General features: G+C 39.8%; 1 protein-coding gene across 1 annotated transcript in view; it reads right to left on the bottom strand.

The window, feature by feature from the left end:
• FBXO22 (F-box protein 22) overlaps positions 1 to 16,469 on the bottom strand; it is a 31,779-nt gene that overhangs the window by 3,352 nt on the left and 11,958 nt on the right. Inside the window, exons 5-6 of the mRNA XM_011932818.1 lie at positions 14,839 to 15,003; positions 1,863 to 2,028 (exon numbers count right to left, since the gene is read on the bottom strand). Coding sequence (XP_011788208.1) covers positions 1,863 to 2,028; positions 14,839 to 15,003 — 331 coding nt within the window. The remainder of the gene's footprint in view (positions 1 to 1,862; positions 2,029 to 14,838; positions 15,004 to 16,469) is intronic.

Genomic DNA, 16,469 nt, shown 5'->3' with positions numbered 1-16,469 from the left:
AGCTTTATGTCTAGTCCACTAGAAAATATGTTTTTTTTTGTCTTGTTTATTGCTTTGAGTCTAGAATTCAGCTTAATTTGATGGTAAAAACTCATGTTTTGTTTTTGTATTTGCCTGGTTTTTTTAAAAAATGAAATATCCTTACAAAAGAAAATACAACACTGATAAAAGTTATAAAGCATATAATATAGTAAACATCCACTAGGGGAGAAACAAGTATGTTACATTTCTATCATGCTTCCAACATCTGAATCTATAAAATGGGCAAGATTCACTGGATTACTGAGAAACTAAGACACAAAAAGGTTAAGTGACTAAGGTAATAAGGCTAGCTAGTAGTAAAACGAGTTTGTGAGGGGCAAAATCTATCTTCTGAAGTCCTCTGCTGCTTTTAAAACTTTATCACATTTCCTCTTTGGTACAGAATTGTTAATACACATTGTCAATCTTGCCTCAAAGAATTATTCACCTTCCTTTTGGGCACTGGATCGGTTGGGTTATCTGGACTTTATTAAAATGGAGCACTCATTTACTCAATGGTTTCTCTTAACCGCTGACAGAGTATGAAGACCACATTAAAATTAATGGGTCATGTGAAGAGTAATGATTGGGGTGGAGGGTGTTTCTCATACTAGGTATAAAAAGTAGATGATATACAAATTGCTGTACTAACAAGCTAGCGCCTCAGATGTTTTAAGTCCGAGTGAGATACCTGCATTTCAAAGGTAAACTGTATGTTGAATCACCATTGCCCTATCGGTATACAATTTAAAAGTTAATAGCAAAGATACAGGAAAAATTAGGCAAGAGGGGAGATAACTTAGATAGTCACCAAGAATTCGGTGTATGTATGCACAAAATCCAGTGTTTGCTATTCTACTGCCTGGGATTCAATGTACTTGGCTTTCCTCTTTTCCTCCTTCCTGGCAGTCCAGGGACCTCAACTTTAGCTATTTTCCCAGATCTAGCTCACAGAGACTACCAGAAGAGAGAGTATAACTAGGATGACTTACATAATTCTTACAGATACTGATCTCCAAGTCTGTCCCCAAGTCACCACTCTAGGATGCAAATATTAAACAGAGTGGGAAACAAATACTAGTGTTTACAAGCATTGAGGGTGGGGTAGGGTCTCATTTTCCTGCTGGAAACAAATGACATTTATGTCCACCTAATGGTTTCAAACTCAAAATGGTATGTACTTTCATTCAAGATGGAAAGGAAGTAATGGCTCCCAAGACAGAAGAGCAAATATTTTTATCTTTGAAAGCAAAAGCCTTAGTAACAAAAATCAAAGATCCACAATTTTTGAGCTTGAAAAAGCCTTTCAAAAGATCTAATACAGAATTTCCAAAAACCAGTAGGACTTGCAAGATGCTCTGTGAAAAAAAAGCTTTTGTGACCAAACAGATTTGGGAACTGTCACAGGTAATACTATTCCCCTTCCAGATTTCCAATGCACTGGGCATATTAGAAGCTCTGAGAAGTTTTGCATAAAGATGCACTTGAACCATGTGTTTCCTTTAAAAGAGGAAACTAGAGAGGAGGTGACACATTGAGGTCACAGGGAGTAGCACATTTGTCAAAGGAAAGATCAACAGGCAATGTCAAAATAAATTTTAAGGAGAATGTGAGTCCAACTAAGAAGTTCTTAAAGGATAATATATATAAAAATGTAATTATTCAACTGTAAGCAGAATTATGTTGAGTAAGCCCCTTAGCCAATGTCTACTACAAAATGGAATGAACTATTATCTTAGCAATTCTTTAAACATGTTTTTTAAATCGTTAACCCCAAAGTGACAAAACCTGAGACCACTTCCCTTCATTCACAGAGGAAATCAGACACACACAAGACATACTTTTCAGAAGTCAGTGATGACAGGTTGTCCACCTGGCCTCCAGCCAAGATGATATTCATATCACTGAAAGTGCTGACTACTTGCTGCAGATAATTACTGGCTCCCACCTTACAGCAATTATAACCGAAGACAAGGACCACACGAAGTTCAGGGTTATCTAAAAGACCTGCAGAGAAATGAAGAGCAAGAGTTAAAGACAGCCTTAAAACAAATTATTTTATACATTTTGCAAAATGAAATGTTACTGTTAATAACTTGCATTCCTCCTTAAGGGCAATTTAGTGGCTTAAGGTATGAAATTTTCCATTTTTTTAATCTTATTTTATATCCTCTTCTATCTCTGTATCACATTTTCCATTTCTTACAAACATTATGCAAACTCTTTATGATTTTTTTCTATTAAAAAAACCAAATGGCTATTTGTATTAATAAATAATACAATGAACACAAATAACGAAGCAGCTATGTACTGAGCAGCAATCCTTGGTGGACCAAGGTGCAAGCTGGCTCCCGGTAGGGAACAAAAGAGAACATTGGTTTACACAGAGCTGTGCTAGTAGCAGTGAGAATTTACAGACGTTTTATTTTTTAAAGGAGAGAAAAGGCACTAACCACCTATAGTGTGGTGAACAGTGCCCCCTGCCCACGCAAAAGGTATATCCACATCCAATCTCTGGAACCTATGCATGTGAGCTTATTTGGAAAAAGGATCTATTTTAAATTTAATTTTTTTTTTGGTAGAGATGGGTTCTTGCTATGTCAGTCAGTAAGGATCTTGAGATTAAATCATCTGGCTTATCAAGGTGGACTCTAAATCCAATGACAGTGTCCTCATAATGAAAGATATACAAAAGGAGTGACAAAGAAGAAAAGGCAGGGTGACCACAGAAGCAGAAACTGGAGCGGCAGGAAGAGAAAAAGACTCTCCCCTAGAGCCTCCCGAGGTAGCAGTACCCCTACTGCCATCTCAGTTTCAGACTTCTGGCCTCCTGAACTGTGCAGAATAAATTTCTCATTCTATGCCACCAAATTTGGGGTACTTTGTTACAGCAGCCTAGGAAACTACTACATCACTGAAATACAGGCTTTATTCACCTCCTCTGGGGAAGCAGGTGAGAGTAAAGGCGAATTAGCGTTTGAAAGTTCCTTCCAAAGCAGGAAAATGTTAAATTCTGTGACACAGGAACTAAAAGCTGCTACCACTAGGAGGCGGCAGAGTGTAACAGAGACCGCCTACTTCCTCTGCCCACAGCTCCCAGGTTTCACTGGAGCCTCTGCGCAGCTTGTTTATAGACTATCAATTTGATTTTTTTTTTTTTTTAACTTTTAAGTTCAGGGATACATGTGCAGGTTTGTTACATAGGCAAACGTGTGTCATGGGGGTTTGTTGTGCAGATTATTTCATCACCTCGGTAATAAGCCCATTCTCCATCAGTTATTTTTCCTGATCCTCTCCTTCCTCCACCCTCTGGTAGGCCCCAGTGTCTGTTGTGCCCCTCTTTGTGTCCATGTGTTCTCATCATTTAGCTCCCACTTATAAATGAGAACATGCAATATTCGGTTTTCTGTTTCTGTGTTAGTTTGCTAATGATAATGGCCTCCAGCTCCATCCACGTCCCTGCAAAGCACATGATCTCATTCTTTTTTATGGCTGCATAGTAGTCCATGGTATATATGTACCACGTTGTCTTTATCCAGTTTATCACTGATGGGCATTCAGGTTGATTCCATGTCTTTGCTATTGTGAATAGTGCTGCAATGAACATACATGTGCATGTGTCTTTATTAATAGAATAATTTATATTCCTTTGAATATATACCCAGTAATAGGATTGCTGGGTCAAATGGTATTTCTGTCTTTAGGTCTTTGAGGAATCACCACACTGTCTTCCACAATGGCTGAACTAATTTACACTCCCACCGACAGTGTATGTGTTCCTTTTTTTCCACAAACTCACCAGCATCTGTTATTTGACTTTTTAATAGCCATTCTGCCTAGTGTAGGATGGAATCTCATTGTGGTTCTGATTTGCATTTCTCTAATGATCAGTGATGTGGAGCTTTTTTTCATATGATTGTTGGCTATATATATGTCTGCTGCCAGCATTACCAAACAGAGGTGCTTTGGGACAGGAAAATGAATCCAATACCTAATACACTTGTGTTTCCATTTGATTTGACCACATGACTTCCACCTTGACAGACCTAAGGTGGTTACCAGAGAGGACAGTTACTTAGGGAAACAAAGGGTATGCAGATGCGTGAATGACCAATTACTAACACCAAATAATGACCTATTCTGGGAAACTGCCTCTGGTCCATTTCCAATTCTCTGTACAGTACATTACTGACTTGGACAGTAAAAAGAATACTGCTTTCATGACATCATATACCCCAAACCATTGCTAGAGGGTCTTTTTTCCCCTATAGACTAGCCCACGAAATTTTGAGATAATATGTTTTCTTCATTAGAACAAAGTTTCAGAGTTGGGAGAGGCCTGTGAGATCAAGTCTAGAGTTTTATTTTACAAACAAGGACTACCAATGCCAGAGAAGTGACTACTACCCCAGGACAATATAATGACACTGTACATTAAAACCCACATCTCCTGACACTCGGGGCTTTAGCTTTTAGAAACCTCATGACTTCTAAATCTCAACCTTTCCTACTGTTTTCTAAGCTCTAGATGCTCTTTTACAATTGTCCACTGAACATCCTACCTGAATATTCTAAAGGCAACCACTCCCATTCATTTAACAAACACATACCCAATGTAAAGAAAATTAAAAAAAAAAAAAAAAAATTTCAGGACCTCCAAACTCCTTATGCCAAAGGGAAAGTTAAGCCTAGAGGCTGAGTCAAGTGAAGCACCATCCTCTCTCCAAATTAATATTGCTACTTCACAACCCTGTGTCAGAGCTTCATACATTAGCCAGACCCACTCCCTCACACACCCCCCACCACCCCACCAGGAAAGGCAAAAGGCTTTAGTCCTCTCCAGATGACTGCTCCCACAAATCATTCATAAGGAAAATCTTTGCTGGCCTCAAAACCTTTAAGGTGTACATCCTCCCATAACACAAGGACATGTCAATTGTAACTTCAGGTCTGCAATCTGTTCAATTCTACACTGATAATGTCCATTACAAGCTTATCTTCCCAGATGCTGCACAAAAACAAGAGATCAGTAATGTGTCCACCTACTTGAGACGTCTGCATAACTGGTTCTTCCTTTCTTCAAAAGGTTCACCTTATCTTATGTAAAACATAGATTTACTGAGCACTAACTAAAGTCTCACAGGAACGTGACCATTCACCTCATGCCTATTCTTCCCCATCCTTCCTTCTCTCCTTTAAAAACATGTATTGAAAACCTTTTCAGAGTACACGGCCACTCATTTGTGACTAGTGCTTTTCCCGGATACACCCTCAACCTCTGGCTCAGTAAACCTCGAATGACTGAGATTCTTGCCTCAGTCACACATTCCAGTTAACACCATCTTCTCCAGTGGTGTTCTTTCAACATCTTCTCTAGTGGGTTTGTTCTCAGCTAATGGAACACTTCCCTCTCCCAATACACAACCCTAGAAAGTAAAATCACTTTCCCCTACCCCAACTTAGAGAAAAAACCCACCTTAACCAAGGCTGTCTGTCTGATAGAGCAGAAGACACTGTATTTAACCAACAGACTACCTGTGCTACTGGTAAATAAGAGAGGGAAGGTACAACTCCAACTCCTTGACACTCAAAATTCAAAGGCCTAAAATATGAGGGAAGAGTAGGGAGCAATGCCAATTTTTCCTGAAAGGTTCTGGGTTCCCCCCAGTTCATAGGTAAAGGATCATCAAGGACCCAGTGTTCTGGGCCACCTGCCATAGAATCTGACTTCAGATTTTATTCTAGAATTTTCCAAAAGTTGATACCATTAGTAGGAACTTACCACAGCTATTAAACACAATTCCAGAAAAGTATTTATAAGGCACTTTAAACAGTGTAACCTCCCGGTGAACCTTTCAAGATGATAAACTGCTTATAAAATGTAACCTCAGGTAACAGAATAAATTGGCTTGCCATGTAGATTGGCAACTATAATCAAGTTAGCTACTGCAGTTGTCCACCAAGAGATGTCCTTGGTTTTGGAATAGTATGAAACTGTTCTTTCCAGCAATAATCTTTAAGGTAAATTTAGCAAAGAATTACCCCATCCTCTTAGGAATTTTTCATCCACCAAGCCCCCACCCCCCTCCTTGGCTAAAAATCCCCACCTGTGGTTGATGCATTTGGAGTTGACCCCAATCTCTCTCCCCTAGTGCAAAACCCCATCACAGTGGTCTCCGGGACAAAGTCTGCCTCACTGTCTTGAATAGATGTCAGCACTGCTTTTTCTTTAACACTAGCTTCCTGTCACTTCTGCTTTTTCAAGGGCTGGGCAACTTCGAAGGCAGAACAAGTTCAATCCCTTGAGTTTCAACACTGATTCTCTCTGCTTCACACCTGGTACTGCCTATGACCCCTCAAGACTCTTTATGACATCTTCAGATAATTTTAAAACTTTGTCCTACTTCAAATTTTTTTGGAATCTGACAAGTCATTGAAGTCCATTTTTACCCCGCTTGGTGGCTGGCAGAATTCAAGAGGAGTAGTTAAAGGATCAAAAAGCAGGGAGCGGAAAAAACCGGAACAATCTACAAGCTAGATCACCAGATCACCAATCTCACAATGAACACTAGTACAGATCACTGTTCTAAGTACGTTATAGAAATTAACTTATTTAGGCCGGGCACGGTGGCTCATGCCTGTAATCCCAACACTTTGGGAGGCTGAGGCAGGCGGATCACCTGAGGTTTGGAGTTCAAGAACAGCCTGACCAACATGGAGAAACCCCTTCTCTACTAAAAATACAAAAAAAAATTAGCCGGGTATGGTTGCCCATGCTTGTAATCCCAGCTACTCAGGAGGCTGAGGCAGGAGAATCACTTGAACCCAAGAGGCAGAGGTTGCAGTGAACAGAGATCGTGCCATTGCACTCCAGCCTGGGCAACAAGAGCAAACCTCCGTCTCAAAAACAAAAACAAACAAAAAAAAACAACAAAAGAAATTAACTTATTTAATGCCTGTAACAACCTGTTACGTATTGTTTTACTCCTAAAAAGTCTGTGAGGATTCAATACTTTCAAAAATCACATTTAACATGCAAATTATATCCATATTACAGAACCTAAATCAGACCAGACCAAAGTAAAATTCAATACACACCCCAGAACTGGCTGCCAGAAACAACTGTGCCTACTGAGCTATGGAAAACACAGGACACTTCCAATCCTCTCCTTCAAAGAGTAAAGGCAACTGGATTCTTCAGAACTTCCTCTCTTGACCCTACAACGTAAAAAACCAACAGGAAAGCTTTTCTAATGGGAATCTCCACAAATGAAACTGAAACCCAGAAAATCACTGTGCCCCAAAAGGCAATATTACAGGTTTGTGCTTCACCTAGAAGAAAGTCAGAAGGATATTTGTAAAAGGAAAAGAGAGGGAGGATCCCAGGTGTGAGTCAACTGCTGTACAACTAACCATCTCAAGCATTCTCAAAGGAGCAAAAAGGTTCTCACTCTCAAGCTGAAGCCCATCTTGCCAACACTCAGCAGTGCTAGGGCTGCTTTCTCAAGCTCTCCTGTCTCTGGTACAGACAGGTAGAGCCGCCAGGCACTGCTGTGAGTCTACAGCCCCTTCCCTGGATTACATGAAGGTTCAGAGGAAGAAGTGCATGACCACTGCCAGGGAAGGAAGCTTCTCTCCTCTCTATTGCAGCTGGGGCTTTCAGACTGCTTTGGTGGGCAAAGGGTTCCAAAGATGCCTCCAGTGTAGGTGGAGGAGAATGAGCAACCTCAGTTCAAGGCCTAACATGCTCCCTTCACCCTTCAACCTAGAGGCTCTGCTTTTATCTGCTTTATTTTTATGTTGACATCCCATGTAAGACTGTACAAATGAACTGTTTAAAACAAAAGCTAAGAAATGGCTCAAGGAGATCCTTACTCAGTAGTCTTAATAAAGCCTTTGCATTAGCAGAAGGGAGGGATGTCAAAATAATATTACAGCAGTACCAACCCTGGACAATCAACAAGCACTACTGAGCCTCCTCCCCGGCCCTCCTCCTCAAATCCCTGAAGCTAGTCCCTTTTGCTTCAATTATCATTAATTACCTGATGATTCCCAGATTAGTATCTTTCCTCTAGACCATTCTCTAGAGCTCCAGTCCAATATATCCAACTGTCTATAATCAATATCTCCATCTCAAATTCTAAACACGTCCAAAACAGAACTGATAATCTGATCCTCCAACCTGCACCTTCAAGTCTTCTTCACCTTAATCAATGGTACTACACAGCTGCACTAGCCACAAACCCGCATGACATCGCTGCCACCTCCCTCATTCTCAACACCCAACATCTCATCAGTCACCACATCCTGTCCATTCAGCCCCAAACTTCATCTTGAATCCATCCACTTCTCTTCAACTCCACTCATCACTGCCCTGCTCCAAGCTGCCATATCCTCTTTCCTTAGCCACTATAACAGTAAAATGTTTCTCCTGCATCTACTTTAAAAAAATTATTTTAACTGAAAAAATTTAAAGGCATATATTTATCATGTACAACATGGTGTTCTGAAATATATATATACACTACTGAATGGCTAAATCAAGTTAATCCTGCATCCACTCTTGTACTCCAAAATGATCACCACACCATAGCAAGACTGGTATTTTCAAAAGATCTATCAAATTATGCCACTCCTGTGTTTAGAAACCCGGCTTCCTGCTGCACTTCCCTCAAATATTTTTGATCTGTGGTTAGCTGAATCCATGAATGCAGAACCCATGGATATGGAAGGCCAACTCTACGTAAAATTAGGACACAAGATAGCAAGTGAAAGAACGGAGATGGCCATTTTAAGCTGGGCAAAGCTTCAATTTCCAGAAGAAAATGATGCCTTGGAATAAGCCAAAACTGCTGACATCAAGCAGCTCAGCAAAGGACACCTATAAGAAAGTTTCACAGAGCACGATAATTCTGGGGTTGTTTTTCATTCCAGTTTTCTCATTCCTATACTTGGCACTATAATGCAAATATGATCTAACAAATACAACAATTTTATCACAAAAGGGTTTCTTCTGCTCAAGATTTTGGCTCTTTCTTATAAACTGACAAAACTAAGGTCCTGGCTTCAATCAGTGCTACATATCAGGGCCTCATCAAAGATTCCCAGGATGCTCGGGGGGACAGAGGACACAGTACTGCCCAGGGAAAAGCCATGTCACCTCTCTGGACAAAAAAGGCAGCACACAAAAGCTTTGGCCATATGACCTTTAGCAGCAACACTGAATAAAAAGCCAAAACAAGCATCTCTAATTGCGTTTGATTTTTCCCAATTTCTTCTCCCAATCCTGCTCCTCCTGTCCCAGTGTTCCTATTTCTGGTCTCTGCACCACCATCACCCCTGTCTCCTAGGATCAAAACTCAAAAGTAATTACTGAGGCATCAGTTTCCCTTCTCTTTCATATCTAATCATTTGTTAATTTCCTCCAATTCATTCCCTACTCCTCATGCCCTAGTGTTATTTCTTGCCTGGACTCTGAAGTGGTCTCCCGCTTCCAGTGTCTGCCCACACAGGAGGGCCATATTCACCTCTGCTCAGTGACATCTGAGTAACAGTTACCATATACCGTGTACAGGAACTAAGCCCAGGCTCTTTAGCCTGGCCTCAATGCGCCGCACCCTTTGTTCCCATGACTTCCCTGCACATAACCTTTGCTTGCAAAATGATTACTATTTCTCCGACATGCTCTGGGATTTCCTGGCTCTGTGCCTGTGTTTCTGTATTCCTTCAGTCAGTGATATTATTCATCCGTATCTCTCATATGCTTCCTATCCTTCAAGGGCTTAAAAACCACCTGCTCCAGGAAGACTCCTTGATCCCTCCCACTGGCAGAACCCCTACAGCAATCTACCCATTCTGCTCTCACAGCACACCTCCCATACTTGGGTTATGATTATACAGTCAAGCGCCACATAACACTTCGGTCAAGGACAGCCTGGTGTGGTGACACGCACAGTAAGCATACGCAACAGTGGCGCCAGAAGATTAATAGAGCTACAAAATTCCTATTGCCTAATGTGTAGCACAATGCATTACTCAAATGTCTGTGGTGATGCTGTTGTAAACAAGCCTATTGCAGTGCCAATCATATAAAGTATAGCACATACAATCATGTACAATGCATCATACTTGATGACAATGAATGTTACTGGCTTATGATTTACTATCCTATACTTTTTATTGTAATTTTAGAGGTTACCCCTCCTACTTATTAAAAAAAAAAAAGTTAACTGTAAAACAGCCTCAGGCAGGTTCTTCAGGAGGTATTCCAGAAGGAGGCACTGCTGTCATAGGAGATGACAGCTCCATGCGTATTACTGCCCCAAAGACCTTCCAGTGGGATGAGATGTGGAGGTGGAAGACAGTAATATTGATGAGCTTGACTCTGTATAGGCCTAGGCCAATATGTCTGTGTTTTAGTTTTTAACAAAAAGCTTAAAAAGTGAAAAAAAAAAAAAAATTAAAGGTGGAAAACAGCTTACAGAATAAGGATATAAATGGAAAATTTTTTTGTCTAGCTAATTTATTATTAAAGAACAATTTTATTTTATTTTATTTTATTTTATTGAGATAGAGTCTCACTGTCGCCCAGGCTGGAGTGCAGTGGCATGATCTTGGCTTATTACAATCTCTGCCTCCCAGGTTCAAGCAATTCTCCTGCCTTAGCCTACTAAGTAGCTGGGCCTACAGGTGCATACCACTATTCTCGGCTAATTTTTGTATTTTTAGTAGAGATGGGGTTTCACCATGTTGACCAGGCTGGTCTCAAATTCCTGACCTCAAGGGATCCACCTACCTCAGACCTCCCAAATGACTGGGATTATAGGCATGAGCCACTGTGCCCGGCTGAACAAAAATGTTTTAATTAATTTAATGTAGCCTAAGCGTACAGTGTTTATAAACTATATAGTAGTATACAGGGCTAGGCCTTCACATTCACTCACCACTCACTGACTCAACCCAAGCCAACTTCTAGTCTTGTAAATCCCAATCATGTTAAGTGCCCTATAGCGGTATACTGTCTTTCATACCATGTTTTTACTGTACCTTTTTAATGTTTAGATATGTTCAGATGCACCAATACTTACCATTGTGTTACAACTGCCTACAGTATTCAGTACAGTAACATGCTGTCCATGTTTGTAGTCTAGGGGCAATAGGCTACACTGTATAGCCTACATGTATAGTAGGCTGTAACATCTAGGTCTGTGTAAGTACTATGATATTCGCACTACAACAACATTGCCTAAAGATGCATTTCTCAGAACTCATCCCCATCATTAAGCAACACATGACTGTATGTGTATCCTTCACACCTTTTCCCGAATGTCACTGAGACAGAATCTGCATCCAGTTATGACAGCTTTAACATGGTGAATAAATTTTTATTTATTTATTTATTTATTTATTTTTCAGACAGGGTCTCACTCTGTCACCCAGGCTGCAGTAGAGTGGCGTGACTTCAGCTCATGGCAACCTCCGCCTCTTGGGCTCAAGCAATCCTCCCACCTCAGCCTCCTAAGTAGCTGGGACTACAGGTGCGTGCCACCATGCTTGGCTAGTTTTTTAGTTTTTTGTAGAGGTGAGATCTCACTACATTGTCCAGGCTGGTCTCGAACTCCTGGGCTCAAGCGATCCTCCCGCCTCAGCTTTCCAAAGTACGGAAATTACCGGCATGAGCCACCATACCCAGCCTGAATAAAATTAATGTAGGAGTTCTACATTATAAGTCAATTGAATATAGATAGTCACCTTGTCAACATCAACACATTCTTCATCTTCTTCCTTCCTTGTACTAAATTTGCTGCCGTAAATCTTTCTAGAATCTGGGCTAAGGTGCCCTGGACTGGCTTACTCCAAGGCCTTCAAAATGGCACTTGATGCTTTTACAGACTGCCAGGCAACATGCAAATGGCTCTCAAACCAATATGTCTGGCCACAGCCATTCCTTTGAGTTTCAGACCTACTATTTGCTAACCACCTGACCAACTCTGAAAAAGACCTCATTTGCTGAACTTGGTTAGCTCCAAGTCTCATTATATTACAAAATCACATAAGCTCAGCACATAGCCACATTTGCTCCTCAAATTCATTTTGCCTTTACACTTAACAATGGGTCAGTTTTAAAGACACCATCTGACCTTTTACCAAAGGAAGTCTGGCATCCTTAATTTAGAATAGCTTTAACATTTCTGCTAACTCTGCTATTTATATACCCTAAAAGCCTTAACTCTCTACTGCCATTAAAGTTCAGTTTCCTCATCGAAAATATCCCATTAAGAATTCTATCTGGCAAAGCTGTGGTGAAGATTAGAAGTGCTGCGCAGCACAGTACCTGGCATACAGTACCTCCATAAACACTGGCCATCGTTAATTGTCACTTCAGGCCAAGATACATGTATGCTCCTCTGGCATGCGGCTTCTGAATGAGCTAAGGACACTTAAAACCTTACTATTCTCCCCACAAACTACAAGGGCACACCACAGATGAAGGGCCTGTGTGACACATAGTAAATCCTGCCTAGGGTAAAAGCCAACACTAGCATCTAGCTACAATCTACTGTTGCTAAGCGTTTTATGGAAGTCATTTCATTTAATCTTCACAATTCTGTGAATTCAATGTTAGTTATTTCTACTTTATAGATGAGGAAAATGGAGGCTTAGAAAAACTGAAAAACTTGCCCTAACTGGAAAGCCAGAAAGTAGCAGAACTAGAGTAGCTATAAGCCTGCAATCTTTTAAGGTTGACTACCTTCTATTTATTTTTTAACTGACAGTTAAATTGTATGTATTTATCAATGTAGAACATGTTTTGAAGTGTATATACATTGTGGAAAGGTTAAATCTGATTAACATATGCATTACCTCACATAGTTACCATTTTTGTAGTAAGAACACTTAACAGTCACTCTCTTAGCATTCTTCAAGAATATAGTATATGGCCAGGCACGGTGGCTCACACCTGTAATCCCAGAACTTTGGGAGGCTGAGGCAGGTGGATCATTTGAGGCCACGAGTTTGAGACCACCCTGGCTAACATGGTAAAACCCCATTTCTACTAAAAAGACAAAAAAAAAAAAAAAAATTAGCCGGGCATGGTGGTGCACACAGCATGTAGTCCAGCTACTCGGGAGTGTAAGGCATAAGAATCACTTGAACCCAGGAAGTAGAGATTGCAGTGAGCTGAGATCATGCCATTGCACTCCAGCCTGGGCAACAAAGTAAGACTCTGTCTTCAAAAAAAAAAAGAATATATAGTCACTGACTATAGTCTCCATGTTGTACAACAGACCTCTAGAACTTATTCCTCCAAAATGAATTTTGTATCCTTTGACCATCATCTCCCCAAACCCCCTCCCAACCACCCCAGACCCTGGTGACTGCCATTCAACTCTATATTTCTATGAGAGCAACATTTTCAGATTCCACACATGAGTGAGATCATGTACTATTGGTCTTTCTGGGCCTGGCTTTATTTCACTTAACATCCTCCAGGTTCATCCATGCTGATGCAAATGACAGGATGTCCTTCTTTATGGCTGAAGAGCATTTCATTATGTATATATACCACATTTTCTTTATCTACTCCTCAGCTAATGGACACTTAGGTTAATTCCATATCCCAGCTATTGTGAACAGTGCTGCAATAAACATGGGAGTGCAGATATCTCTTCAACATACTGATTTCATTTCTAAGTCAGCATTAATAGCTACACTACCCTGTGTCACACCAGAGCTGGCTGTTGAGACTTTTCACCACCTACCTTGACCTGACCACCCTCTTCCACATTATTAAGAGGCTCTCAGCTGCTAGTCTTTGCTGCTAATACCTTTTGTTCTGTGCTTCCCCTCCCATTCACCGACTTGCAAGTTTTGTTTTGTTTTTCCACATTGTCAGGGGTAGTTGTAAAAACTAGTTTCAATGTGTATACCCCCTTTTTTCCTCATCAGTAAAACAAATTTTACCTTTGGTGCTACACAATTTTTTACTCCTGCTGGTTTAAGTCCCATTTCAAATAACAGAGGTTTATCTCTACAGGCTGGCTGATCTATGCAAAAATGAGGTATTACCACTGAATAGCTTTTATGCCAACACTGATTTTTAATGAATTTAGTGAATTCAATAAGTTCATTTGCAGATATAGATAAAAGGCTTTAATGCTGCTTTCCTTGAGTAACCTGTTAGTTGTTGATTATATTAAGTTAAGCTTTCCCACCTAAGCTTAGACATTAAGCCAACCCTTTACCTCTTCAAATTCACTTCAGGGCTCCATCCACACTACCTGTGGGATGTTTCCCAGCACACCCCTTGCTTGATAGGAAAGGTATGAGTTAAGGCAAGTCTAACACTCATCAGGGTCACTTTACTTGTTCCCATCTTTCTAATTAGTTCACAAAGAACTAACCTGCATCTTCTAAAAACTTCTAAAATGCTTGTTACTAGAATAAAAAAAAATAGGTTAACAAAATAAAAATAGAGCAAAATGAAATAAACTATTAGAGCAAGAATTCCTTAAAATTCAGAATTAAATACAAACAAGTTTATCATCAACAGAGTATTTATGAAAAAAGTTTCATCTCTGGTTCTCTTGGGCTTTAATGCAAGTAAAATAATTTAAAAAGTAAATCAATTCTACCAAACATGTATCATACTGGCCTCTGTGAATCATCTGTTTGAATTAGCCACAGCTCCAGTAACAGGTGTACTTAATTCAGATTCTCCCAAAGGAACCTAATATCCACCAACTAGCCAGAATTACAAAGAAATCAAAATTAATCAATAAAATGAGCAGTTAATGATAAATAAAAGTAACTTACCCACTTCAGTGAGCTGATGTCTTTCTAATGTTAAATTCTTTGGATCCTTAATAAAATGAAAGGGTTGTATTTTTATTCCTTCAATTTGAGGGAATAATAAAGCAAAACCAGATTCTCCAATTTCTATTTCCTGAGGTCGATTGCTACCTGATCCCATTGGAGTCACTAGAGAAAAAGTTAAACAGTTTCATCAATACATTCAGTAAAAACTAGATAACCACAGTTTCGGTCACTAAGATAATCATCAAGGTAACAAGCCACTATCTGAGTAAAAGTTTTTCAGCTTTGACAGTTTTAGGGTGTAGTGTCATGATGTTTGCAATTTAACTTTCAAATGGTTCAGAAAGAAACCTTGTATAAGCAAAATGAGAAAACACAAATGTTGCAAAATTTTTTCAACTGCTAAACTAGATAAAGGGTATATGGGCATTTATCATGCTATTCTATTATTCTTTCAACTTTTCCATACTTTTCAAAATAAAAAGTTGGGGGAGTAGTAAGTACACTTTCACAGCAATTCCAATTTTTAAAAGTTTACCCTAAAAATATTTGACAATTATATAAAGTATATATATACCCAAGTATTTTATCACATAATTTCAAATAGGAAATAAAGAGAAAAAACCTGAATGTCCCACACTGGTATTGAGATTAAAAGTTACATTGGTATCATAGAATATAGCCATTAAAATGATGACAAATGTATATTTATAGACATAGAAATATGTTTGTAATATTCTCTGAATTTTACAGGTAGATATTACAGATTGAACTGTGTCATCCCCTCCCTACTGCCTACTCCAAATTCATGTTGAAGCGCTAACCCCCCATGTGACTATATTTGGAGATAAGACCTTTAAAGAGATAGTTAAGATTAAATGAGGTAGGCCAGGCGCAGTGGCTCAAGCCTGTAATCCCAGCACTTTGGGAGGCCGAGACGGGTGAATCACGAGGTCAGGAGATCGAGACCATCCTGGCTAACACGGTGAAACCCCGTCTCTACTAAAAAATACAAAAAACTAGCCGGGCGAGGTGGCGGGCGCCTGCAGTCCCAGCCACTCAGGAGGCTGAGGCAGGAGAATGGCGTAAACCCAGGAGGCGGAGCTTGCAGTGAGCTGAGATCCGGCCACTGCACTCCAGCCTGGGCCACAGAGCAAGACTCCGTCTCAAAAAAAAAAAAAAAAAAAAAATTAAATGAGGTCATAAGGGTAGGGCCCTAATCCAAAAGAGGAAGAGACACCAGGCATGCTTATGTACAAAGAAAAGGCCACATGAGAACACAGTGAGAAAGCAGCTATAAGCAAGCTTCAGAGAGACCATCCCTAATCTTGGACATCTAGCCTCCCAAACTGAGAAAATAAGCTTCCGTTGTTTAAGCCACCCAGTCTGTGGTATTTTGTTATGGTAGCCCTAGCAGACTAACACAGTAGGTTACAAGTCTATAGAAAATTTTATTCTGGTTTTTTATATTTACATACATACATAAATAAAGGTTAACATCATAAGAGTGGTTAACTCTGTGGTGCTTAAAGGTGCTTAATTGTTTTGCTTTTGCTTACCTGAATCTTCTAATTTTTCTTCTTCTAAAAATAAACATTACTAGCTTAAAAAAAAAAACTTTTTTTTTTTTG

This window comes from Colobus angolensis, unplaced genomic scaffold, assembly GCF_000951035.1.
Source record: "Colobus angolensis palliatus isolate OR3802 unplaced genomic scaffold, Cang.pa_1.0 Scaffold99, whole genome shotgun sequence".
NCBI classification, from domain to species: domain Eukaryota; kingdom Metazoa; phylum Chordata; class Mammalia; order Primates; family Cercopithecidae; genus Colobus; species Colobus angolensis.
This window is presented reverse-complemented; position numbering and strand designations above follow the sequence as displayed.